Source organism: Capra hircus, chromosome 14 (genome assembly GCF_001704415.2).
Source record: "Capra hircus breed San Clemente chromosome 14, ASM170441v1, whole genome shotgun sequence".
Taxonomy (NCBI): Eukaryota; Metazoa; Chordata; class Mammalia; order Artiodactyla; family Bovidae; genus Capra; species Capra hircus.
Window position 1 is genome coordinate 18,362,833 of NC_030821.1, and position 25,150 is coordinate 18,387,982.

The window sequence follows — 25,150 nt, forward strand, 5'->3', positions numbered from 1 at the left end:
TTTATGTCATTAGTTTCTGGAAAATGACAGGTAGTTTTGTGGTAGTTCTATCAATCCAAACTAATAACTGCCTAATTAACAACCCAGCCCCTATTATGATCCAAAAGTGACAGAGGGCTTAAATACTACAGAATAGCATAAATTCAAAGCGAACATTTAGACTAGGAAATAGAACTAAAGATGAGGATATAAAATGAATCAGGAATGTGGTCCTAATAAATCACCATAATGACTAATATTACAGTCATTTCTGATGGAACTCTCATCTGGCATTAAAGTTGACAGCGTCCAATGTGGAAGAGGAATTCTACTTGATCAACTACATAATTCACAGAGAACATAAAATGGAAGCAAAGTTCAGCAGAAATGCAGTTTTTTGTGGTTGTAAAAAACACTCACAGATCTTCATATAGAAGAATTGTGCCAACAGCATCCTCAATAACTTTCTATAGAATAGATGCAGTGGTTAATACAGTGCTAGTCCTAGAGACAATTCAAACTCCAAGATGATGGCACCATGATTGAGGAGAGGGCGGCATCACAGTGCAATGGTTAGAAGAGACCCCAGTCTTATACTGTCTGACTTCAAACCCCAGCTCTGCCAGTTAATAGCTGTGGGACCTGGGACATTATTCCAACCTGCCTCAGGTGACTCAGTTTCCCTAACTGTGAGGTGGGGCTACAAGAGCAATCTGCTGAGAATTAAGAAGCACTGCATTGTGTTACTATTTGTTAACAAAGAGCTCAGTAAAAGCAGTTGTGGTGGAAACTGCCTTCATTCCATTCCATAGCTAGTTCTATCCAACCCGACGAGCCCAAGGGAGATTTGAGAATATTGCTGTCCAAGAGAAGTTTCTGCAAAAACTGCCATCCAAGGACTTCCCTGCGGCTAGTGATTTTCCAAGGTCCAGTGGCTAGGACTCTGCACTCCCAGAGCAGGCTGCCCAGGTCAAGCCCTGGTCAGGGAACTAGAGCCCACAGGCGAAACTAAAGACCTCATGTGCCACAGCTGAGACCCGGCACAGCAGAAAAGAAGTGCTATCCATAAAACAGCCTCCTGTGGCTAATGAGCACTAGAAATGCGGCTAGTTTTGTTTTTAAACGTACAGCGCATTTGAGTTTCAGGCTCGGATAACTGTGCTAATGAAGGATTGCATTTCTAACTTAATTTAAATGAATTTGAGCAGCCACAACGATGAGTGGTTACGACACTAGACATATACACAGAAAATCTCCACTGTTGCAGAAAGTCTGGACAGTGCCAATCTAAAACAGCTTCCAAGCAACACTGTGAATATGGTTATCAGCTAAGTTTTCTGATGACTGTCAGACAACAAGGATCTCCAGACTGTATTCCCTGACATCTAACTAGAGCATGTCCAAACCTCTGTTGCCCAGTGAGTGGAGACCCCTAATGCCTGACGTGGAGCTGTCTGTTCATGATGTAAAGTGAAGAGAACAAACGCATGGAGGACTGGGCTGAATGCCAGCCTACCAGCACTTTGAGGGATGCCAAGGAGGTATCCACAGCAAGGCTGAGATCCTCCCTAGAAAACTGTTTTGAATCAACTTCAGAGCCCAGAGGAGTGGGCTTGATCCCAAAGTTCTACTTCATCTAGCACAGCTGGGATTGTCGCAGTTTGAACAGTTTTAAAGGGTGCTTTAGCCAGTGCTGGCCTCTTTCCTTCTCCCCAGTGTTCCATTAACTTTGAGGAATGCTACTTCCTGGTATACCCTCCAAAATAAACTACTAGGAAAAAGTAAACCGAGATGATAAAAGAAGCTGTAGTAGGCATCCCAGATAAAGGTGAGTAACAATTGCTGAAATTAATAGAATGACTTAGTATAAATCATGTAATATAAAGGAAAAATAAAGGGAAAGTAATTGATAACAAAGTGTGTATCTTGATATGTGAGTGCCCACACACAGCCACACTAGAAGAAACAGTGAAGTCATCAGTGCCCACTCACAGGGTTATGTGGGGGACTCAATTATTATCACTAGCACTGCTGTGAAGAAAAAGATTTTTAGGAAGAGGTAAAGTTCCTGGTCAAGTTTTGAACAAAATAAATAAAGAGTGCTGTGCTTAGTCGCTCAGTCATGTCTGACTCTTTTTGACCCCATGGACTGCAGCCCACCAGGCTCTTTGGTCCATGGGGATTCTCCAGGCAAGAACACTGGAGTGGGTTGCCATGCCCTCCTCCAGAGGATCTTCCCAACCCAGGGATCGAACCCAGGTGTCCCTCATTGCAGGCAGATTCTTTACCATCTGAACACCTAAAGAAAGATGGTTTCTTTTCTTATTCTCTACACGCTTAGAAATGGATGTGAGGCCTGAAAATTCTGGACTCATCTCAGAACCACCTGGAAAATGAAACCAACAGATAGGAGGACAAAGTGAAAAGCACAGAGGAACTGAGCTAAATTTGGATTCTGTCACCCTTGGGGTCAACTCTACCTCTGGGCTTCTGGTTACATAAATCAATTAATTTCTTACGGTTTAAGCTGCTTTGAATTTGCATTTGACTTCTTGAAGCTGAAAGCACTTTGATACATGCATAAACAACTTCACAAGTCAAAGACTGAGGCCTGGTTAAAACAACAACAACAATAAAAGGAGAACATTGTTGTGTATTTCTATACCAAATGGTAAAAAAGGAAGCAACTATGCTTTTTTTTTTTAAACCCATGGTATGTGAGGCAGGCTGTGCTGGTGCAAAGCCTGCATGCTCTTATGTCAAGGAGCTTGCAGTATAAGACTCTAGTCCTTCCATCCAGCGGCAGATATATGGCAAAGGAATGGTCAGCACGTTCACACACATGCAGCCTGTTGGAGGAAACGTGTGGAAAGCACATGCTTAATCTGCAAAGAAAAAATACACTTATGATTTAAAAAAAAAAGTCTTTGTGTTCAGAGTTCTACAGGGTGCACTGTGAACAAATAGGAGAGAAAAAAATAGTCTAAGTCCCTGTTCTCATGAAAACTATCATCAAAAAGACCCCCCTCAAAAAAATTCAGTTGACCCTTGAACAAGGGTTGAACTGCATGGGTCCACTTATACGTGGGTTTTTTGTTTTTTTTTCATTAAATATGTAGTTCTACAAGATCTGCTCTTGGCTGAATCTGCAGGTGTGGAACCATGGGTACCAAGGGCTCACTATAAAGTTACTCCCTGATTTTCAGCTATGCGTTGGTCAACGCCCTGAGTCCCTAACCCTCATACTGCTCAAGAGTCAACATACATGTTTACCAAGTGTGGTAAGTTAACCGTGTTAGGTTTTCTGAACGTGCCAGGATCTGAGCTTCAAAATTATGGGTTAGAAACCCTGGGAGGTTACAGAAACATGGGCCATATAGGAGGAGGAAAAGGTGTGTTTAGAAACAGGATTGAAAATTTTAGTACCATGTGCTGCTGAAATGGCAGTAGGTACGATTCTAGATGGTTCCACAGCCAGACTCAGGTCAGACAGCAGGGTAAAAGCAAAGAACAAACATATAATTGGGGAGAGAGCCTGAATGTGGAATCGCTATTCCAACTATAGCCTGTCTGCCCTTAAGTAACTGACCAATTACCTAACCCTCATAGTGTCAGTGTCCTCATCTTACAGGGAACATAAGGATGATCATAAGGATTAAACGATAGTGAAGTCGCTCAGTGGGGTCCGACTCTTTGCGACCCTGTGGACTGTGTCCATGGGATTCTCCAGGCAAGAATACTGGAGTGGGTTGCCATTTCCTTCTCCAGGGGATCTTCCCGACTCAGGGATCGAACACAGGTCTCCAGCATTGTAGGCAGACGCTTTAATCTGAGCCACCAGGGAAGTCCCAGGATTAAATGAGATGAGGTTTTAAAGTGATCTGTACAATTGGGAGGTGCTTAATCATGGTAGTTATTATCACTCGGGTTTCCCAGGTGGCGCTAGTGGTAAAGAACCCACCTGTCAATGCAGGAGACATAAGAGATGTGGGTTCGCTCCCTGGGTCAGGAAGATCCCCTGGAGAAGGGCATAGCAACCCACTCCAGTACTCTTGCCTGGAGAATCCCACTGACAGAGGAGCCTGGTGGGCCACAGTCCATGGGGTCGCAGAGTTGAACACGACTGAAGTGACTTAGCAACAGCAGCATTATCACTCTTAAATCCCTAAGTAATTCACCCAAATTAGTGTCAGAATATTTACAAGGCAAACACAAACGAAACTTGATACACATATTACATGGGGTTTCAAAAAAAAGCTCTTTGCTTTTTTGAACAGCCAACTGGAACCTATTTTTTAAAAAATCCTAAATTAAAAGAAAAACAATGATAAATACAAAAATAGATTGTGATTAAGAGATTATAAATATATTTATTGGTAATATTATTGAATACAGAATGCAGAGAACAGAATACAAAGAAATCATCACTTAAAAGGAAACATTAATCTTTAAAAATGCAATATTTACATATATGTTAACCAATTTTGCACATCTGTTTAGAGTTACAAACAAATACAAAGCTAATTCCAAAGCTTTTAATCTGAAGTGTTCTCCATTCTAACGTCCACTGCTTTTTGCTGTATTTACACCAAGTATGATTAATTTTGTTTGCAGCTAATCTAAAAGGAAGATGCTATGAGCTGACCCTGAGGCAGTCAGGTAAATCAGGAATTTCAGAACAGCTCCTTAAGACAGGATAAAGTCACATGAAAGAAAATGCCTCAATCCTAGATATATAAATGCAAAAGAGAAAATATTAAGAAGCAAAAAGAATCACAGAAATACCAATTCTAGTCTAAATTATAATTTCTAATTCTAGCAACAATTCAATTACCAGTAGCTTAGATGACTATGTTCTAAAAAATAAAACCATTAGTTTTTTCACCACAATTTTCTGACTACACCTAATGAATCATGTCTTCATATCTTTTTTTAATAACCCAATAATATGATATAAACATAGCAGAATCATTAACAAGAGGCCTTCAAACACACTGCAGAAAGCTGCAATATAGTTTGGGGGCCAGATTTCAATTTACATAATATTACCATTCATAAAGACACCTGGTACAATACTGTTCAGCACTGTTAACTCAGAAATGCTCCATCCATTCTTTCCATCAGAGAACAACTGACATGGATGGGATTGTTATGACAATTCTAATAGGGCCTCTAAAGAGGATTGCACATAAAATGAAAAAATTATGAACTATGATATAATCATGACAACACAGCTAGCTTATAGAACTGAATTTTTTCACCATAATCAGTGACATTAAACATCAGAAATATTTATTCCTGCTAACTACTGAGTAGAAAAAGTCTTCCAACTGTATTTTTGATGAATAGGATATCTTTGAAATAAACACTAGGGGGAAATTAAAAGTTTCTCGATTGAAAATTCTCAAGTTCATTTTTCACAGATATTAACAACAAGCAAAGCAGCTCACACAAAAAAATCAAACTTATCTTAAAAACAAATAAGTATAAGATCAAATCAATCATTTTTGAGGAATATATAGCTCCTTTTCACAAGTTCTGTTTGGTTTGTGACTAGACTTGAAAATATTAAAATAAACCAAACAGATCCGAACAATACTGATTCGTGCTACAAGATCTGAAAAAAGCATTTCAAGTTTTAAGCTGAAGGTTTCATTTCCCCCCTACCCTACTATTCCCCAGAGAAAGTAAATAGCGAAAAGCAGCTCTTGCAAAAATAAACAAAAACAAAACAAAACTACCAACCCAAGCTTTAAACATTTCACTCTAGTTGGTCTTATGTTAGGGTAAGGTTTCTGTAGCAAGGATTTCCTAGTCTCATCCTCTCTCTCTCATTTGTTAGTCAATGCCACATTTTTATCAAATAAGGCTATGCAGAGCCTTTCCTAAGAAGTCAGGCTGAGCTGGAGGTAGCTTTAGGACAGCATCCTTGACTACAGTATGTAGTTAGTTCAAACAGACAGGTTATTCTTCTAAAAGGATTACAATGTGTAAAAATGCAAAAAGAAACAAAAGTATAGCCCTCGCTGCTTTGCACTAAGAGATTTTGAGAACCTGAACAAGCACTGGAAGCCAGGACACTGGCAGCTTTCTCCTCTCCTGTGAGCTTCTTTAATGCACCAGTTCAGGCTGGTTTTCCACGAAAGGCAGCACCCCACTCACATAGTAGGCGATGCCAAGAGACAGCAGAGCGATGACAAAGATCAAGAGCAGCACCCTCCAGAAGCCCAGATCCTCTACAAACTCCTGCCACGTGGTACGGAAGCTGGACAGGACCCCCTCACCCTGCTGCAGGTTGGGATTGAGGAGCGAATGGCTTTCCATGGCGCTGTGAGAGAAGCAAAGGAAAGAAAGGGCATGAAACAACACGTCGCCCATTTCAAAAACAAAAAACCACAGAAACTGCACTGTTTAAGAAGACCAACCTTAAAATATACATTGACGAGAAGAAAACTGACATATATATTCTAACCCATTTATGTACTGACTTAAATACCCATTTATGTACCGATTTAAATATCTGCAAGTATTTGGACAATTTACCTTGAACCATAAATTGCTAAACAATAATGATTATGTTCCTTGGTTAAGTATCTAGAAGAGTAAAGTTAGAAGCTCCAATACTTAGGCTATCTGATACGAGCCGATTCATTGGGAAAGACCTTTATGCTAGTAAGATTGAGGGCAGGAGGAAAAGGGGGCAACAGAGGATGAGATGGTTAGATGGCATCATCAACTCAATGGACATGAGTCTGAGCACACTCCAGGAAATGGTGAAGAACAGGGAAGCTGGCATGCTACAGTCCATGGGGTTGCAAAGAGTTGGGCACAACTGAACAACAACAAAAACATCCCAACCGTGAAGCAGAAGTCTTGAAAGTGAAAGTGAAGTCGCTCAGTTGTGTCCAACTCTTTGCGACCCTGTGGACTGTAGCCTGCCAGGCTCGTCCCTCCATGGGATTCTCAAGGCAAGAATACTGGAGTGGGTTGCCGTTTCCTTCTCCAGGGGATCTTCCCAACCCAGGGATCAAACCCGGGTCTCCTGCATTGCAGGCAGACGCTTTAACCTCTGAGCCACCAGGGAAGAAGTCTTAAACAGTGTGTGAATCTTAAAGGCAGATTTTTTATCAATTTAGTTCAATAATCTGACCAATGAAGGAATTCCTTCTTTAAACTGAAATACTCTGATAATGGATGCTTACTATGTTGTACACTTGGACAGGGCTAGCCATTAGTGATTCCTCGTAATAGCTTCCTCCCACTGGTTTTAGCGCTATCTTGTACAATAACATAAGGTCAGTTTACTTCTCCTCTGTATAAAGGCTGAGTCTAGCTGAAAATAACAGTGCAAGTGCCATAAAAACTACCTAAGCGAGGACACGGCTGCCCCAAATGGAGCCCGCCTGACACTGGCACTCCAGAGGCTGCACGGTGATGAGCTCGAAGCTCCAGGGGACTAGCGCCCACAACTATGTCACAGCCCGCAGGACCAGTAGCAGGGAATCATTTAGATAAAGCCACAATGACCATGACCATAGGTATCGACCAGTGATTGCTGCTATTCTTCTTCCTAAACTTCTTTTCATATTCTTCTGACCATCTTGGGACAGAACAATGGAAACAGCACAAAACAAGGTCTAAGAGCCTGGTTCACCATGCATAGTTGACAGGTTTTTTTGGTAAGTTACAATTTTACTTTATTCACGGACACTCTTAACCACAGACCTCTCAGCCTTTCCTGGCATTAGTGTCTTTTACAATCCTAGGAAAATGACTTTGTAAAGGGCCAGTCTGTTTGCCAGCTAAACTTTTTTTATATGTTAAAAAAATGTTTATCTTCTGAATAGGAGAAAACATTTTTAATGGGAATTTATAACAATACAAAAATTTAAAGAAAACTCTAGCAAGTTCAAAGATAAGATTAGAACTCTGTGAAGTTCAGTAGAGGTTAATTTTTGGGGGGGGGCTCACTTCTCTATTTATTAGAATAACCACATGTGGAGAGGCATAAAGCACTTAAGTTTTATATGACTACAAAGTTATCACAAATCCCAAACTTCTTAGCCACAGATATTTCACTTACTCTGTTTAAAAAAAAGGCTTTTAAAACATCTGAGTTAGCTTGATACACAGAGACCCTGAACTACATATTTTTAAACGGTTGTACTTCCTGCTCGAATAATGTCTTCATTTTGACTTACATGAAATTCATTGACTACATCTGATTCAAAATGCTCTCATACTTAAAGGTGTTAGATATACAGGTATCCCCCACTTTTTGAAAGTTCACTTTATGCCACCTCACTTTTAAGAAACATCTACTATACTACCTCTATTTGCTAATTAAAAGAAACCCCAAGAGGATTTTTGCTTTTATAGGAAGAAAGGCATAAAGCAAAATAGTGCTCAGCATTTGTCTTGCAGCAAGACTGGCACCACCAAGCTCAGGAACCTCACAGCATCTCAGTGTCCAGCCACCCCAGCCTGAATGGTGTTTGAGCACCTGTGTTTTATCTCAGTTTGTTTTGTGCATCTGTTAGTAAGATGAGTCCTAAGGTTCTTTACTTTATGCCATCTCAACTTAAGGAAAAGTTTCCTAGGAACATTCTACTTTTGGACAGTGGGGGTGGGGTGGGGACCTATAAAATGAGACTTCAGTCGCGCCTTCTCTAAGAGCTCATGAAGTTCTGACACTCAGAACTGTCTATGGTGACTTGATCCAGTGAAACATTTTCTACTATCTAGGAAATATGTGATCCTAGTGTGATGGTCTGAGTGCACAATGTGTAATTTTTTTTGTACACCGTGTCATCTACACTGTCCCTGTTAGCCCATACCTAAAATAAAAAGGAACTAAATTAAACTTAGGTTAAATGGTGTAGGGAAGTATTTTTCGCCAACTTGATTTATAGGCCCTTAAGAAGTTATGCTATGTTTCAGGGAATTATAAGGGAACAGGAAAATACTAAATACATTCAAAATCTTGCTTTATCCCCTGTTCTAGAAAAGGCTAATCATCACATAGCTATGCCACAATGCCATGTCTAGCCAACACCTTTAGGCTTCCCCCTCACTTTTTTTTAAGTTGATATAATTCATGTACCATAAAATTCATCTTTCTAAAGTACAAGATTTAGTGTTATTTAGAGAATTCACAAAGCTGCAGAGCCACCTCCACTATCTAATTTCGTCTTACCGCCATACTGAACCCTGTGCCCTTCAGCAGCCACCGCCCCTGCCCCTGCCCCTGCCCCTGCCCCTGGCACCCACTGCTGCCCTTTGTGCCTGGCTTCTCTCATGCAGCATGTTCTCAAAGCTCATCGGTGTTGTGGCACGTGTCAGTATTTCATTACTTTCTATAGTGGGATAACATTTCACTGAATGGATAGATGACATTTTGCTTATCCATTCACCAACGATGGACTTTTGGGTGGTTTCTACCTTTTGGCTATTATAAATAAAGCTTCTATAAAATCTGCATACAAGTGTTTGTGTAAACATGTGTTTTCAATTTTCTTGGATATATACCTAAAAGTGGAATTGTTGGGTCATATGGTGACTCTGTGTCACTTTTCGAGGAGTTGCCAGACTGTCTTCCACAGCAGCTATTTTACCTTCCCACCAGCAATGTACGGTGGTTCAAAGTTTCCTACATCATTGCCAGTACTTGTTATTGTCCACCTTTTTGACTGCAGCCGTTCTGTTGGGTATGAAGTGGTATTTCACTCTGGTTTCAATTTGCATTTTCCCTAATGACCAATGATGCTGCCTTTAAGCTTTCTAATTTAAGCTTCAACCACACCTTCCTATCATGACACTGAAGGGCAGGAATAAGACTCGGCAACTAGGTAGTACAAGTATTAATAATTCAGTTTTTAAAGAACGAGCTTTACCTAATGCTGTAAATAATATGAATCCTCATATTGAAGTGCAATGGCAAGTATGTGAAAGAAGCAGGAAAAAATATTTCACACTGCACTGCTCAAGTGACTAATCACTTCTGAGTTAATAAGGAATCACAACTGAGGCAAAATAAAACATATTTCTAATACAGAGATGCCAAGAAACTGGCTAGTAACAAAATATACCAAGCAAGGTCCTGAAAATACACCAGGAAGAGCACATGTAGAACATTTTTCATGGTAAAGAAGCCCAAAGTCATGATGAAAATAAATTTCAAGTTATTTTAGAAGCATATGATCTTTAACAAAACCAGATAACTCAATGTCACTAAATTTCTTAGAGCAATCTGACTGCCAATCCAGGGCACGCAGGTGAGAGAAGGGCTTGCCAGTGCACCGCTGACTTATTTTATGTACTTGCCAGCCTTCAGTGATAAGCCATGAGGAGCATGCACCGTTTTAGAAGTAAAACACTTTAATTTCTTTGGACAATAATAAGTGTTTGCCACAAACAAAATAATCCTAAACTTGAGAGTGGAATTAGTGGTCCCGAAGAAGTACTAATGAAGAGGGAGGAAAGGGATCATGCGCACAGAGGAATCAAATTAAGGGTGAAGTATGACAGCCAGAGAGGATTTCATCTGGAACTCACAGAAACAATGATCCCAACAGTCTAAGTGACCATATGCTCCTAATTCTAAGTCCTGGTCAATCTGCTACTGAGTCAGTAGCCAACAAGGGCCCCAGTCCCCTGAAAAATCTGGGAGGAGATCATGTAAGTTCATTATACTTCTTACCTTGCAATGTCTGGAAGGCTGAAATTACATGGTGGTCAACCAAACTACACTCTGGTACAACTAAATCTGGCCTAGAGACTTTACCTGTTGAGCCTGTGATGCCAAGAGAAAAGATGACTGATTACCTTGTCAGAGCTTCCTGAACTATGTTCTAAACTGCTTTTAGATGAGGAATGATGAGATATTTGAGACCCTGTCAGTCACTCCATCTTAGCTTCAGTTACATACAGGAGCCCAAACTTCATTTGTTCCAACTCATGTTAAAGTCACTTTCACATCACTGAATTGTGTATGTGTTAAATCTTATCTTACTCTCCTCCTGTTTTACTTTTCCCTTAGTACTTTAATTCCCTATCTCTGAAACTACCTTTCCTAATATTGTCCAAGTTCTTCTATCTTTCTCTGCCTTTTTTGAAATCCCATTCTTTTTGTGACCTGTGCCTAAATTCTCAAACTCCTGTTTCCTTCCCTCCTATTCGGCTCTTCTCCCTTGTATTGCCAATACAGCAGGCTGCCCTGCATAGTGGCCAACAGAACATTCTGTGCATGTGGGCACACGGTGCTTCCTGTTAATGGCTCTTCAATCGTAATCTGGAGCCATAAGGACCAAGAGAGAGTTCAAAGAAAGTATCAAGCACTTTACTTGAAAGCAAATAAATATAAAGCTGACAAAAAGTTGTCATAAAAGATTCACTCAATGTAAGACCAGAAGCTATAAAACTCTTAGAGGAAAACACAGGCAGAACATTCTTTGGCATAAATCACAGCAAGATCCTCTATGACCACCTTCTAGGGTAATGGAAATAAAAACAAAAATAAACAAGTGGGACCTGATTAAACTTAAAAGCTTTTGCACAGCAAAGGAAAATATTAACAAGGTGAAAAGACAACTCTCAGAAAGGGAGAAAATAATAGCAAATGAGACAACTGACAAAGGATTAATCTTCAAAATATACAAGCAGCTCATGGAGCTCAATGCCAGAAAAACAACACCCCAATCAAAAGTGGGCAGAAGACCTAAACTGGTATTTCTCCAAAGACATACAGATGGTTAATAAACACATGAAAAGATGTTCAACGTCCCTCATAACTGGAGAAATGCAAATCAAAACTACAGTGAGGTTTCACCTCACACTGGTCAGAATGGCCATCATCAAAAAATCCACAAACAATGAATGTTAGAGAGGGTGTGGAGAGGAGGAACCTTCCTGCACTGCTGGTGGGAATGTAAATTGATGCAGCAACTATGGAGAACAGTATGCAGATTCCTTAAAAAAAAGACAAAAACTAGAAATAAAAATACCATATGACCCAACAATCCCACTAATGGACATGTACTCTGAGAAAACCATAATTTAAAAAGACATACGCACCCCAATGTTCATTGCAGCACTATTTACAACAGCTAGGACATGGAAGAATCTCGATGTCCATAGACAGATGAATGGATAAAGAAGCTATAGAAGATATACAAGATGGAATATTACTCAGCTACAAAAAGGAACAGATTTGAGTCAATTCTAATGAGGCAGATGAACCTAGAGCCTATTAAACAGAGTGAAGTATGTCAGAAAGTGAAAAATACTGTGTATGTTAACACATGTAAATGGACTCTACAAAGACGGTACTGACAATCCTACTCGCAGGGGAGCAATGGAGACGCAGACACAGAGAACAGGCTTGTGGCCACAGAGGGGGAAGGAGGGGCGGGACGGACTGAGAGAGGAGCACTGAAATGTATGTGTCATCACACAGAAAGCAGAGGGCCGGCGGGGACTTGAGACCTGCCGCAGGGAGCTCACACGGGTGCTCTGTGACACCCTGGGGGGTGGGATGGCAGGGTGGTGGTGTGGGGGAGGCTCAAGAGGGAGGGGACATGCGGATGCCTATGGCTGATCCGTGTGGATGTATGGCGGAAACCAGCACAATACTGTAAAGCAATTATCCTCCAATTAAAAACAAATACATTAAAAAAGACAAAAGAAACAAACCACAAAAAAAAATTCACTTGAAGTGACTTGCCTCTTAAAAAAATGAAATCTTAAGTACCTTTCACTCTCAGCTGTCTGCATGGTCTCTAGTTTTGAGTGAGTTCCTCTGTTAAATCCTTTTACCTCCTGTTCTTCCAACGATTCCAGCAATCGGATGACATCTTTATTCACTCCCCTGCGCTTTGCCAGAACTAGGGGTGTAGCACCTTGATGGTTGCTAAAAAGTTCATAAAAATAAAAATAGCTGTTACACTACACTGTTAGTAGCCATTTGTGGAGATCTCAGTGAGGAAGGCATGGGCCCCATTAACTCAAAATTCAAAACCAGAGCAGAACCAGTGGTTGAGATGGAGCCTGAATTTTGAGTTAACCTTTTTTTTCTTTTAGGAAAAAGGAAAAATATACACATAGTTAAGAGTAGATAAACGAGAATAAAGAAAAAAGAGCATCTTCCTAGAAACTAATTGGAAAAGTCTAGATTCTAGATTCATTCTTATCTGACATTTATATATTTCATGAGAAGAGTGTCTATTTTTTAAAATGTCTAAGAACTAAAAGAAAAAAAAACACCCAAGCTCAAAAGCAATCAAATAATCTGCTTTGGTTCACCTAACCATTTAACAACAGGAGAAAGCCCAACTAACACTGAATCCTACAGTTAATTCCTACCACATTTTGTCCTATAGTAGCAGTATCATTTACTGTCTTATTCGGATTTAGGGACATTATAGCACCAATAAATTAGGTATAAAAAATGTAGCTTAAAGGTCAAGGTTTCTTTTTAAAGTGACCTGATTTTATTCCTACTCAAGAGACAAGGTATCACGAAAACAAAACAAAAAACACTACTTCTTCAAATTGTTCAGTATAAGAAGGACTCTGAGTCCAGAGAGATAATGAAGCTAGCATGGTATATTACATGATAGAAGGCAAACAAGCTTTGGAACCAGGTGGAACTAGTTTTAAATTCCAACTGTGTTAAGTTATTTAACCCAGAATTCTTGTCTCAACTATTTCATCTATAAAACGAATACTTAAGAGCTATTCATTCTGAAGGTTAAATGAGCTAACACAGTAAACTCAGTGCCCAGGTCATAATAGATTTTCAACAAATGTTAGTTCTTCTTTTTCCCTTGTCTTATAATACATAATTAATTAGTAGCAGAACTTAGCCACTATTTTCATAGAAAACTTTACATTGCTTCAGCACAAATCTAGAAGTCAGGCTCTTGTTCCCTCACTCATTGTCCTCAATACCTTTCTGAGCTTGTCACTACACTTGATCAATGAGGAAACAAAATCGATAGATTTCAAGATTAGACCACTGGTTGAGAGGCTAATGGGAGGAAGTGGCGAGACTTCAAAAACCACAGAACTTACCAAATATCAATTTTGAGTCCATTGGAAACCAAGAATTGAATAGTATCCACATGGCCACAGAGATGAAGAGCCGTGTTTCCCTGATAATCAGTGGCCAGGAGATCAGCACCAAATTTATGTAACAACTGGCAGATGTCTACATTCCCTCGGGCTGCTGCGAGGTGAAGGCCTGTTCTGCCCCTGCTGTCACGAATATTTGGGTCAAAGCCACTTTCCAGAAGCCTCTTGGAGTAGTTAAAGTCTCCATCAATACAGGCCTGTAGCAAGGGTACATTAGTCTGAGAAGAATCATTTACAAAAACGTAGGACATTGTTCGGATGCAGTGGATGGAATGTGCCTGTAAAGAAACATGAGGTGAGTTGAGATTCAGAGAAGCCAAACTAAATCAAGAGAGTGAAGTCATTTAGAAAAGTAGTATTTCTTATTCTTCTTGGTCTCCTGCCTCTAATAAATGACTTCACCAAAGAGAAACATCAGAGTTATCAATTATGTCTTATTTTCCATTAAAATGTCTAAGTTTTCCCATGTCTGCTGGATCAAAATTGCAATTAAATTATCATAAAGCCCGATTTCAGTTTTCATCATATAAAAAGACTGAGATATTTTTAAAGTAAAGCAAGACATTAAGTGCTTAGGTTTAGCTTTATTACATTGTCAGAAGACACAGACAGTAAGTTTCTTACACGCACACTCACATGCACACACAGCAGTTCTCTTTCATATATTTGCTTCTTACTGTACTTGAGATATTCTATACGGTAAAACAGAATCATGTGCTCAAAAGTCAACTAAATCAGCATGAAAAGAGACAATTCACTTAATTCACACTCCGTAAGGACCTGCTCGATGCTGTTTGGGGCTTCCCTGATGGCTCAGTGGGTAAAAAGTCTGCCTGCCGCTGCAGGAGATGCAGATGTGGGTTCGATCCCTGGGTTGGGAAGGTCCCCTGGTGGAAAGCAGGGCTCCCCACTCCAGTATCTTGCCTGGGAAGTCCCAAGGACAGAGGAGCCTGGCGGGCTACAGTCCAGGGGGTTGCAAAGAGTTGGACACGACGGAGCGACTGTCAGTTTCACTTTCAAATGCTGTTTAGAGCACAGAGGTCAAATTTTAATAGAAAGAGAGAAGCTAAGGAGAGCAGCAAACTAAATTTAAAAACGAGACCTATCATGAAATTAAGAATGTCCATCTTTTTTACAGTACGGATCCTATTCTGCTTTGTTCTATGGTTATCTAGCTACCTGATTTTGCCAAACGCCCCCTGTCTGAAGATGGAAAGATGAGGTCTCCACGGGAATAGCTGTGTCCATGCTAATATTGCATCCATCCGAGTAGACTCACTTCACCAACGGGTTTGTCCACACCTCTTTCACTGACACTCCCTGCCCCCAGCAGTCTCTCGGGTCTCTCAGTGTACATGCATGCGTGTGCATCTCTACCCCACCTGCAACCATCTCTTCCTTGATTCATTTAAGAAAAAGTTAGAGCCTGACAAAAGAAACTCTACTAAGGAGTTAAAGAGAAAACAAACCAAAAGAAGAAAACCAAGGTAGAGACTGATGTGTCTGTAAAGATGGCTCCTAAGGTTTCAAAAGCTTAGTCACAGATGAGCTGGCTTGTAATTTACCAGGCAAAGTCTTTCTGGAACACAGATGGAACTGGATGCTATTGTGCCTAACCTCACAGGGATTCAGGAAAGCCTGGCTCTGGAGTCTGGTGAGATTCTTGGCCGGTACTCCTTTTAGCCTGGTTTCCCACAGAGCCACTGCCCCTCTGGTCCTGGGCCATGTTAAGCTCTGCTGCTGCCATGGGGGCAAAGGGGAAATGGTAACATAGACTGAGGGCCTGTTCTGAGCCAGGCACTGCATTAAGGGCTTTTAATGAATTTTATTTAATCTTCCTAATAAGTCCATGGTAAGATTTACTACACTTGATTTTAGTAGGAGTCATTGAAGCATTCTAAGTCAAGGAAATGGCATAGTCTTAGTATATCATTCTTTCAAAAAGATGATTTTGTTGGCAATATAAACAGGTTGGATTGGAGGGGCTCAAGTCTGGAGACAGGGAGATCAATCAATAAGTCATTGTAGAAATCCAGGCAAGAAATGAGGATAACCTGATCTAATACAGTGGCAGAGAGAAGGGGGCATACTGGAGGGATATCCTAGATAGAATTAACACAGATATGCAGAGTGAGAAGGAAATGTTGAGGGTAATTCTAAATAAGGGGGAAATCTGCTTATGATTAAGAATTACAGAAATCAAGATAAGATAAACTTCAGATTATGATACTATATAATACTTTTAAAAGAAATTAACCCATTGGGAAGATGTTACTCAAAAAACAGTAAAAAATTCTCTTTCAAGGGTAATCTCTCTATTTTCCCCTATAGTATTCATTAACTGGATCATACAAAAAAGACAGAGGTATCACAAAAGTCTTAAAAGTTAAAATACCATGTATCAAGGATTTTTCAAGAGGTACTGTGCTTTGGTTAAATTCTCTAAGAATAGATAATGAAAACCAATCTACTTGGTGTTTTTGAACCAAAACACAGCAAGAATTCTTGTGGTTTTCAGACTGGGATTCTTTTGAATATTGGCTCAGTAAAAAGGGCAAGACTTTCTTGTCTATTTTTTGAGTGAGAATAAGCATGGTATATTTTGTGAGTTTCTCTGTGTCCTTAAGAAACTACTACCCTCCAAATTGAATAAGCCTGAAGTCTAACAATTGGAAAAGGCAATGGCACCCCACTCCAGTACTCTTTTGCCTGGAGAATCCCATGGATGGAGGAGCCTGGTGGGCTGCAGTCCATGGGGTCGCTAAGAGTCAGACATGACTGAGCGACTTCCCTTTCACATTTCACTTTCATACATTGGAGAAGGAAATGGCAACCCACTCCAGTGTTCTTGCCTGGAGAATCCCAGGGATGGGGGAGCCTGGTGGGCTGCCATCTATGAGGATGCACAGAGTCGGACACGACTGAAGCGACGCAGCAGCAGCAGCAGCAAAGTCTAACAATAGGTCACATTTTTCATCTTGATCACAGAACTGAATATGACCAAATTCAAGGTTTCGCATATTGTGAAGAAGTCCACAGTAGAAAATACTCACGTAAGCCTTAGGATTGGATCTTTCTTTGTCACGTGACAGTTTCTCTGAATTCTTAACAAGGTTCACCAGAATATTCAGAAATGTGCCAGCAAGGATCTACAGTAAAGAGAAAATTCAGTTATAACAAAGGACCTGCTGTTCTACTAAACCTAGACAATGCAGAGGGACCTGTAAATACTTCCTAGACAATCTATGGGTAAAGCATCAACTTATGAAGTTGGTAAAGCCACTGAGGAGTAATAAAGTGGCAAAAGGAGCCCACAAACACAGTCAGAAAGACTAAAGAGTCAGATAATGTGCCACCAGCAGTGAAGAAAATTCACTGGACTGTGAAAATTCACTCTAACTTACTAGAATTTGAAATGCATATTTTTCACATTAGAAATGGTGGCTGCATCTCAGGTTAGCCCACCAAAGCAATTTCAGAAATAAAATGCTATTTGCAGTGGGGGGAAAAGTAAAAACAATCCAATATTTATGTTAAACCAAATAGGTATGGCTGCGCAGGCGAAGGAGGGCTGAGAGGAGCTACTCCACGTTCAAGGTCAGGAGGGGCAGCTGTGAGGAGGTACCCCTCGTTCAAGGCAAGGAGCAGCAGCTGCGCTTTGCTGGAGCAGCCGTGAAGACATACCCCACGTCCAAGGTAAGAGAAACCCAAGTAAGACGGTAGGTGTTGCGAGAGGGCATGAGAAGGCAGACACACTGAAACCATAATCACTAGCCAATCTGATCACACCGACCACAGCCTTGTCCAACTCGATGAATCTATGCCATGCCGTGAGGGGCCACCCAGGCCGGACGATGGATCATGGTGGAGAGGTCTGACAGAATGTGGTCCATTGAAGAAGGGAATGGCAAACCACGTTAGTATTCTTGCCTTGAGAACCCCTTGAACAGTATGAAAAGGGAAAAAGATAGGACACTGAAAGATGAACTTCCCAGGTTGTAGGTGCCCAACATGCTACTGGAGATCAGTGGAGAAATAACTCCAGAAAGAATGAAGGGACAGAGCCAAAGCAAAAACAATACCCAGTTGTGGATGTGACTGGTGGTAAGAGCAAGGTCCGATGCTGTAAAGAGCAATGTTGCGTAGGAACCTGGAATGTTAGGTCCATGAATCAAGGCAAATTGGAAGTGGTCAAACAGGAGATGGCAAGAGTGAACATCAACATTCTAGGAATCAGCGAACTAAGATGGACTGGAATGGGTGAATTTAACTCAGATGACCATTATATCTACTACTGTGGGCAGGAATCCCTTAGAAGAAATGGAGTAGCCATCATGGTCAACAAAAGAGTCCGAAATGCAGTACTTGGATGCAGTCTCAAAAATGACAGAATGATCTCTGTTCGTTTCCAAGGCAAACCATTCAATATCACGGTAATTCAAGCCTATGCCTCAACCAGTAACGCAGAAGAAGCTGAAATTGAACAGTCCTATGAAGACCTATAAGACTTTTTAGAACTAACACCCAAAAAAGATGTCCTTTTCATTATAGGGGACTGGAATGCAAAAGTAGGTAGTCAGGAAACACCTGGAGTAACAGGCAGATTTGGCCTTGGAGTACAGAACGAAGCAGGGCAAAGGCTATAGAATTTTGCCAAGAGAATGCACTGGTCATAGCAAACATCCTCTTCCAACAACACAAGACTCTACACATGGACATCACCAGATGCTCAACACTGATATCAGATTGATTATATTGTTTGCAGCCAAAGATGGAGAAGCTCTATACAGTCAGCAAAAACAAGACCAGGAGCTGACTGTGGCTCAGATCATGAACTCCTTATTGCCAAATTCAGACTTAAATTGAAGAAAGTAGGGAAAACCACTAGACCATTCAGGTATGACCTAAATCAAATCCCTTATGATTATACAGTGGAAGTGAGAAATAGATTTAAGGGCTTAGATCTGATAGACAGAGTGCCTGATGAACTATGGACGGAAGTTTGTGACAGTGTACAGGAGACAGGGATTAAGACCATCCCCATGGAAAAGAAATGCAAAAAAGCAAAATAGCTGTCTGAGGAGGCTTTATAAATAGCTGTGAAAAGAAGAGAAGCAAAAAGCAAAGGAGAAAATGGAAGATATAAGCATCTGAATGCAGAGTTCCAAAGAATAGCAAGGAGAGAGTAAAAAAAAAAGCCTTTCTGAGCAATCAGTGCAAAGAAATAAGAGCAAAACAACAGAATGGGAAAACTTAGAGATCTCTTCAAGAAAATTAGAGATACCAAGGGAACATTTCATGCAAAGATGGGCTCAATAAAGGACAGAAATGGTATGGACCTAACAGAAGCAAAAGATATTAAGAAGAGGTGGCAAGAATACACAGAAGAACTGTACAAAAAGATCTTCACGACCCAGATAATCACGATGGTGTGATCACTCATCTAGAGCCAGACATCCTGGAACGTGAAGTCAAGTGGGCCTTAGAAAGCATCACTATGAACAAAGCTAGTGGAGGTGATGGAATTCCAGTTGAGCTATTTCAAATCCTGAAAGATGATGCTGTGAAAGTGCTGCACTCAATAAGCCAGCAAGTTTGGAAAACTCAGCAGTGGCCAGACTGGAAAAGGTCAGTTTTCATTCCAATCCCAAAGAAAGGCAATGCCAAAGAATGTCCAAACTACCACAAAACTGCACTCATCTCACACGCTAGTAAAGTAATGCTCAAAATTCTCCAAGCCAGGCTTCAGCAATATGTGAACCGTGAACTTCCTGATGTTCAAGCTGGTTTTAGAAAAGGCAGAGGAACCAGAGATCAAATTGCCAACATCCGCTGGATCGTGGAAAAAGCAAGAGAGTTCCAGAAAAACATCTATTTCTGCTTTATTGACTATGCAAAAGCCTTTGACTGTGTGGATCACAATAAACTGTGAAAAATTCTGAAAGAGATGGGAATACCAGGCCATCTGACCTGCCTCTTGAGAAACCTATAAGCAGGTCAGGAAGCAACAGTTAGAACTGGACATGGAACAACAGACTGGTTCCAAATAGGAAAAGGAGTACGTCAAGGCTGTATATTGTCACCCTGCTGATTTAATTTATATGCAGAGTACATCATGAGAAATGCTGGGCTGGAGGAAGTACAAACTGGAATCAAGATTGCGGGAGAAATATCAATCACCTCAGATACGCAGATGACACCACCCTTATGGCAGAAAGTGAAGAGGAGCTAAAAAGCCTCTTGATGAAAGTGAAAGAGGAGAGTGAAAAGGTTGGCTTAAAGCTCAACATTTAGAAAATGAAGATCATGGCATCCGGTCCCATCACTTCATGGGAAATAGATGGGGAAACAGTGGATACATTGTCAGACTTAATTTTGGGCTCCAAAATCGCTGCAGATGGTGACTGCAGCCAGAAAATTAAAAGACGCTTGCTCCTTGGAAGGAAAGTTATGACCAACCTAAACAGCATATTAAAAAGCAAAGACAAAAAAAAAAAAAAAAAAGCAAAGACATTACTTTGCCAACAAAGGTCCGTCTAGTCAAGGCTATGGTTTTTCCAGTGGTCATGTATGGATGTGAGAGTTGGACGGTGAAGAAAGCTGAGCGCCGAAGAATTGATGCTTTTGAACTGTGGTGTTGGAGAAGACTCTTGAGAGTCCCTTAGACTGCAAGGAGATCCAACCAGTCCATCCTAAAGGAGATCAGTCCTGGGTGTTCATTGGAAGGACTGATGTTGAAGCTGAAACTCCAATACTTTGGCCACTTCATGCAAAGAGTTGACTCATTGGAAAAGACCCTAATGCTAGGAAGGATTGGGGGCAGAAGGAGAAGGGGACGACAGAGGATGAGATGGCTGGATAGCATCACCGACTTGATGGACATGGGTTTGGGTAGACTCTGGGAGTTGGTGATAGACAGGAGAGCCTGGTGTGCTGTGATTCATGGGGTCACAAAGAGTCAGACACGACTGAGCGACTGAACTGAACTGAAATAGGTACATTTAAGAAAAAAAAATTTCTAATTTGAATGCTGGTATACTTAAATCTCTGAGATTGTTCCCCCATCTTTTCTCTTCAGTGTGAAAGAAAACTGGCTCAGACCTAACTGCAGTGTTTTCCACCTATCTGACCTCACCCCTCTTGCACCTTGGTGGTGCCCCATCTCTGCGCTTTCACTGGTAGCCCCTCAGGGCACTGAGAGACATTTCCAGAGACTTCTTTTCAACCACTCTCTCCTCTTGAAGGAACATGGAAGGGAGCGAGGTCATGGACAGGAAGTATGGACCACAAAAAATCCTTAGTAATTTGCTAGGTAAACATTTTTGTGTGCCAAAAATGTTCTAGAAACCATGCAAAGTGGTAAAGTTGGAAAGTAAAGTCTAAATTCCAAATTTATAGCTCCAGCTGAAATTCATGACTTTTACTAGTCATTCACGCTGTTACCAAGTCCCCTTGAGTAAACTTATATAGGAAAGTAATTAGTGGCATTTTATGAAGCTCCATTTACCAATGTAAGTTAGGTTGTATCGTAAAGGCTATCAGTGTGAGGCTGGAAGTGAAGACAAGGGCTGACAAACTGCATGAGAGGACCAGTCCCGTAATAGTTCAGCAAATACCATGACAACTCAGTAAAACTCAAAACATATACCCTTCTCGACTGTTCCCTAGTTTTCTGTCAGTCTGTAATACCAGTTTAGACAAACTTCCTTTATCACCGATTTATCAAATCACTCAACTGATTTCCTTGAACAAATAATCTGTGTTTACCCAAAGCTTACTATTTTCCTCTCTTGTCCTGCCCACTGGAGCTGAGTGTTCATGACTAAAGCCTCTAATATATTAATATAAAATCTGCCTTTTTCAATGTTAAAATGGTACAGGGGTTATTTTGAAGTTTGTAACATTTATATTGGGTTAGCCAAAAAGTTCACTCAGGTTTTTCCGTACAATCTTAACGAGAAAACCTGAATGAACTTTTTGGTCAACCCAATATTATGAAAAGGACAACTGCTGCTTTGTGATTGGAGACAGAATTACAGATTATATAGTTATGCACCCTCAAAGTAATCCAAATGTTTCCTTAAATTCACAAGACTATTTTCTGCCAGTTTCTTTTGATATGACAAGGCCCCATAAGAAAATAAATCATCAAATTACAAATTTACAATTGCAAACTAAATATTTTATAAATGCATTAGACTTACTAGAAACCTGCCAAGAAAATGTCAAAGACCCTAAATAAATCACTAGAAAGCTATTAACAGCTTCCACCCAAAATAATAGAAATGAATAAAAATCAGGATATATATTAACTGTCGTCTGAAGGGTGAAGAGGACTAAAGATTTTTTTCAGTTAAATTTTTTGAGATAATTGTACATTTGGCTTCAGCTATAAGAAATAACACAGAGAGATCCTGTGTGGCATCCAGTCAGTTTCCCTCATGATAACAGAGAGTAAAACTGTAGCACATCAGTCAGGATATTAACTGATACTGATAAAGTCAGGACATGGGCACAGAACCTCTCCATCCCCACCAGGGTCTTTGCCCACTTACAGCCACACCTATTCCCCTCCTGCCCCCACCTTCCCTTAAATTCTGTCATTTTAAGAATGTTACATAAATGGAGCCATACAGTATGCAACTTTGAGGATTGTTTTTTTTCCACTCAACATAATTCTCTGGAGATTTACCTGGGTTGTTGTCTGTATCAAAGTTTCTTTCTTCCTTTCTTTTTTCTTTTACTGCTGAGTAGTATTCCATGGTATGGATGTACCACAGTTTAACTGTCTACTTACTCAAGGACATCTGAGTATCTCTAGTTTGGGGTGTTATGCTAAAGCTTCTAAAACATTCAGGTACATGTTTTTTATGGGAATATAAATCTTCATTTTTCTGGGATAAATGGCTAGGAGTGCAATTTTTGAGTCATATGGAAGCCTAAAGATTTTGATGAAAATATTGTTGAGTCTGAAGGTATTCATTTTCCCCATGTAAGGGGAAAAAAAAAAAAGGAAGAAAGAAAGGTCTTCTTTGAGGTCATTTCTCTGGGTGCTAGGAGAGTAAGAGGTTATTTATGGGAGAATTTGTAGAACTCACCATGTGGAAGGGCTCAGGTGGAAGCCCTGGTATTTACCAAGGGAATGTGTCATAAGAACCATTTCACAAGCAAAGTTAAAGGTATTAATGTGTGATATCTTTCGAGACTCACAGAAGGCTGAGTCTGTCACCTTGTGAAAGGATGTGGGCATACTGGAGGCAGCCTTAGAGGTGGGGAATGCAGGAGGGAGAGGGACGCGATGCAGTCAGACTCTCCTGCCAGGGGCTGCTTTCAGGAGTGTACAGGACTCTAGAGGCAGTTTCTCTACAGTCAGATGCTCAGAGGGCTTGGTTCCTCCACCCAGAATGTATCTGGAACTGGAACACCTAGGTTTGAGCCCCACTTCAGCTACATAATAGCTATATGACTCAAGTACCCAAAATGTAAGTTACCACCCTCCCGAGGCTGGGCACAGCTCTGAGACCAGTCCTCAACTGTACTCTAGCTTGCAGAGCACTGATCCCCTGTTAACACAACAGTTTCTAACAACTGGGTGACCTCTAGTGGGGAATAAAGACCTCGAAGAAAGAAAAAGAGAACTGGTTCCTCCTCGCAGAGGAAAAACCACAAAAACAGCCAATACTGGGAACAGTCAAGCCCCAGAAAGTCCTCAGGTTGTTCACCATGGCCTAGTTTTGATTCCTATGGTTGTTCAACGACTGGTTCAGAGGCCAACTCCCTGGGATTGTTAGAAGCAGGACTTTGGGGGTCAGGTCTTAGAGGGCTGGTATAGCTTAGCTTTAAAACTTCCAACTCCATGCTCTGTTATACTGCACAGGAAACTTCATGAGGATGGAGTCACTCATTCTCGGGGACAAGGCAGTCACCCAGATCTCAGTAACAAGAGCTCCTAAAGCCAAACAACGCTTGTATAAACCCACATAACAAACAGTAAGGAGGTTTCGGTGAAAACTTGTGAGTTGCCAACTTGATAATAAAGTTCTAGTTAACACTCTTTTTCTTTTATTTTATAGTTTTATTTTACATTAATTTTAGGTCAATCTCAACAGCTTTAAGTATTCTTGATGGTTAAGAAACAGTGAAGAAAACATGTTCTATTTTAACATATACTTACTACACCATAACTTTAAATTGGTCTTCTATATCCAACATCACTAACCATACAGAATGTATTGATTTATTTTTCATTTTGAAAAATCACTGGGAAAGGCAAGACCAAATGCTACATTCTTGGTTCAAATGGACTGACAGCCTTATGCCTACACAAGCAACTTTGATCAGAGATCAAAGTACCAAACACTCAACAAAATTCAAGGAAAAATGGCATACCTGAAGAGATATGCTATCAGATCTTATTGCCTGCATTTTCTAATGTCAAGGGAAAGTACTAAAACTGAGAATGACATTCAGTAAATGGAAACCCCAAATCTGGATTCACTATACCTCACCTGGTTATTCTTACCCAATATTAGAAGGATACAGTTGTTTTTAAAACATAAAATGATCTCAAAGAACCATAAAACAAGAATGTCCAATGAATTTATTAAATCCTAATTGCTTGCACTTTAAAATTACCTTTCTTAAAACCTAAGCATTGCACAGATCCACAGATATTAGACAAGGGGATAAAAAGCCCTATATAAAAGAAATTTAGCTGTGAGCAAGTAAAAATTTTAACAGTCTTTAAACCCTTTCCCAAAACACAGATAATATATTTCTCCATCTATTTATCTTTAGCAGCTATATTTCTCTAATGTTGTTGCTAAGTCATGTCCAACTCTTTTGCAACCCAATGGACTATAACCCAGCAGGCTCCTCTGTCCATGGGATTTCCCAGGCAAGAATATTGGAGTGGGTTGCCATTTCCTTCTCCAGGGGCTCTTCATGACTCAGGGATTAAACCTGCATCTCCTGCATTGCACGGGGATCCTTTACCACTGAGACCTCCCTGGAAGCTCCGTATTTCTCTAATAGAGTGGTC

The 25,150-nt window shown here is 40.5% G+C and overlaps 1 protein-coding gene across 3 annotated transcripts in view; it reads right to left on the bottom strand.

Moving 5' to 3' along the window:
• ANKRD46 (ankyrin repeat domain 46) overlaps positions 4,324-25,150 on the bottom strand; it is a 40,488-nt gene continuing 19,661 nt past the window's right edge. For 2 of the 3 annotated variants that reach the window (XM_018058306.1, XM_018058305.1), the window contains exons 2-5: positions 17,163-17,258; positions 14,050-14,387; positions 12,728-12,886; positions 4,324-6,307 (exon numbers count right to left, since the gene is read on the bottom strand). In XM_018058306.1, coding sequence (XP_017913795.1) covers positions 6,091-6,307; positions 12,728-12,886; positions 14,050-14,360 — 687 coding nt within the window. In that variant the 5' untranslated portion in view covers positions 14,361-14,387; positions 17,163-17,258 and the 3' untranslated portion in view covers positions 4,324-6,090. The remainder of the gene's footprint in view (positions 6,308-12,727; positions 12,887-14,049; positions 14,388-17,162; positions 17,259-25,150) is intronic. The other variant, XM_018058307.1, reaches the window with a different exon arrangement.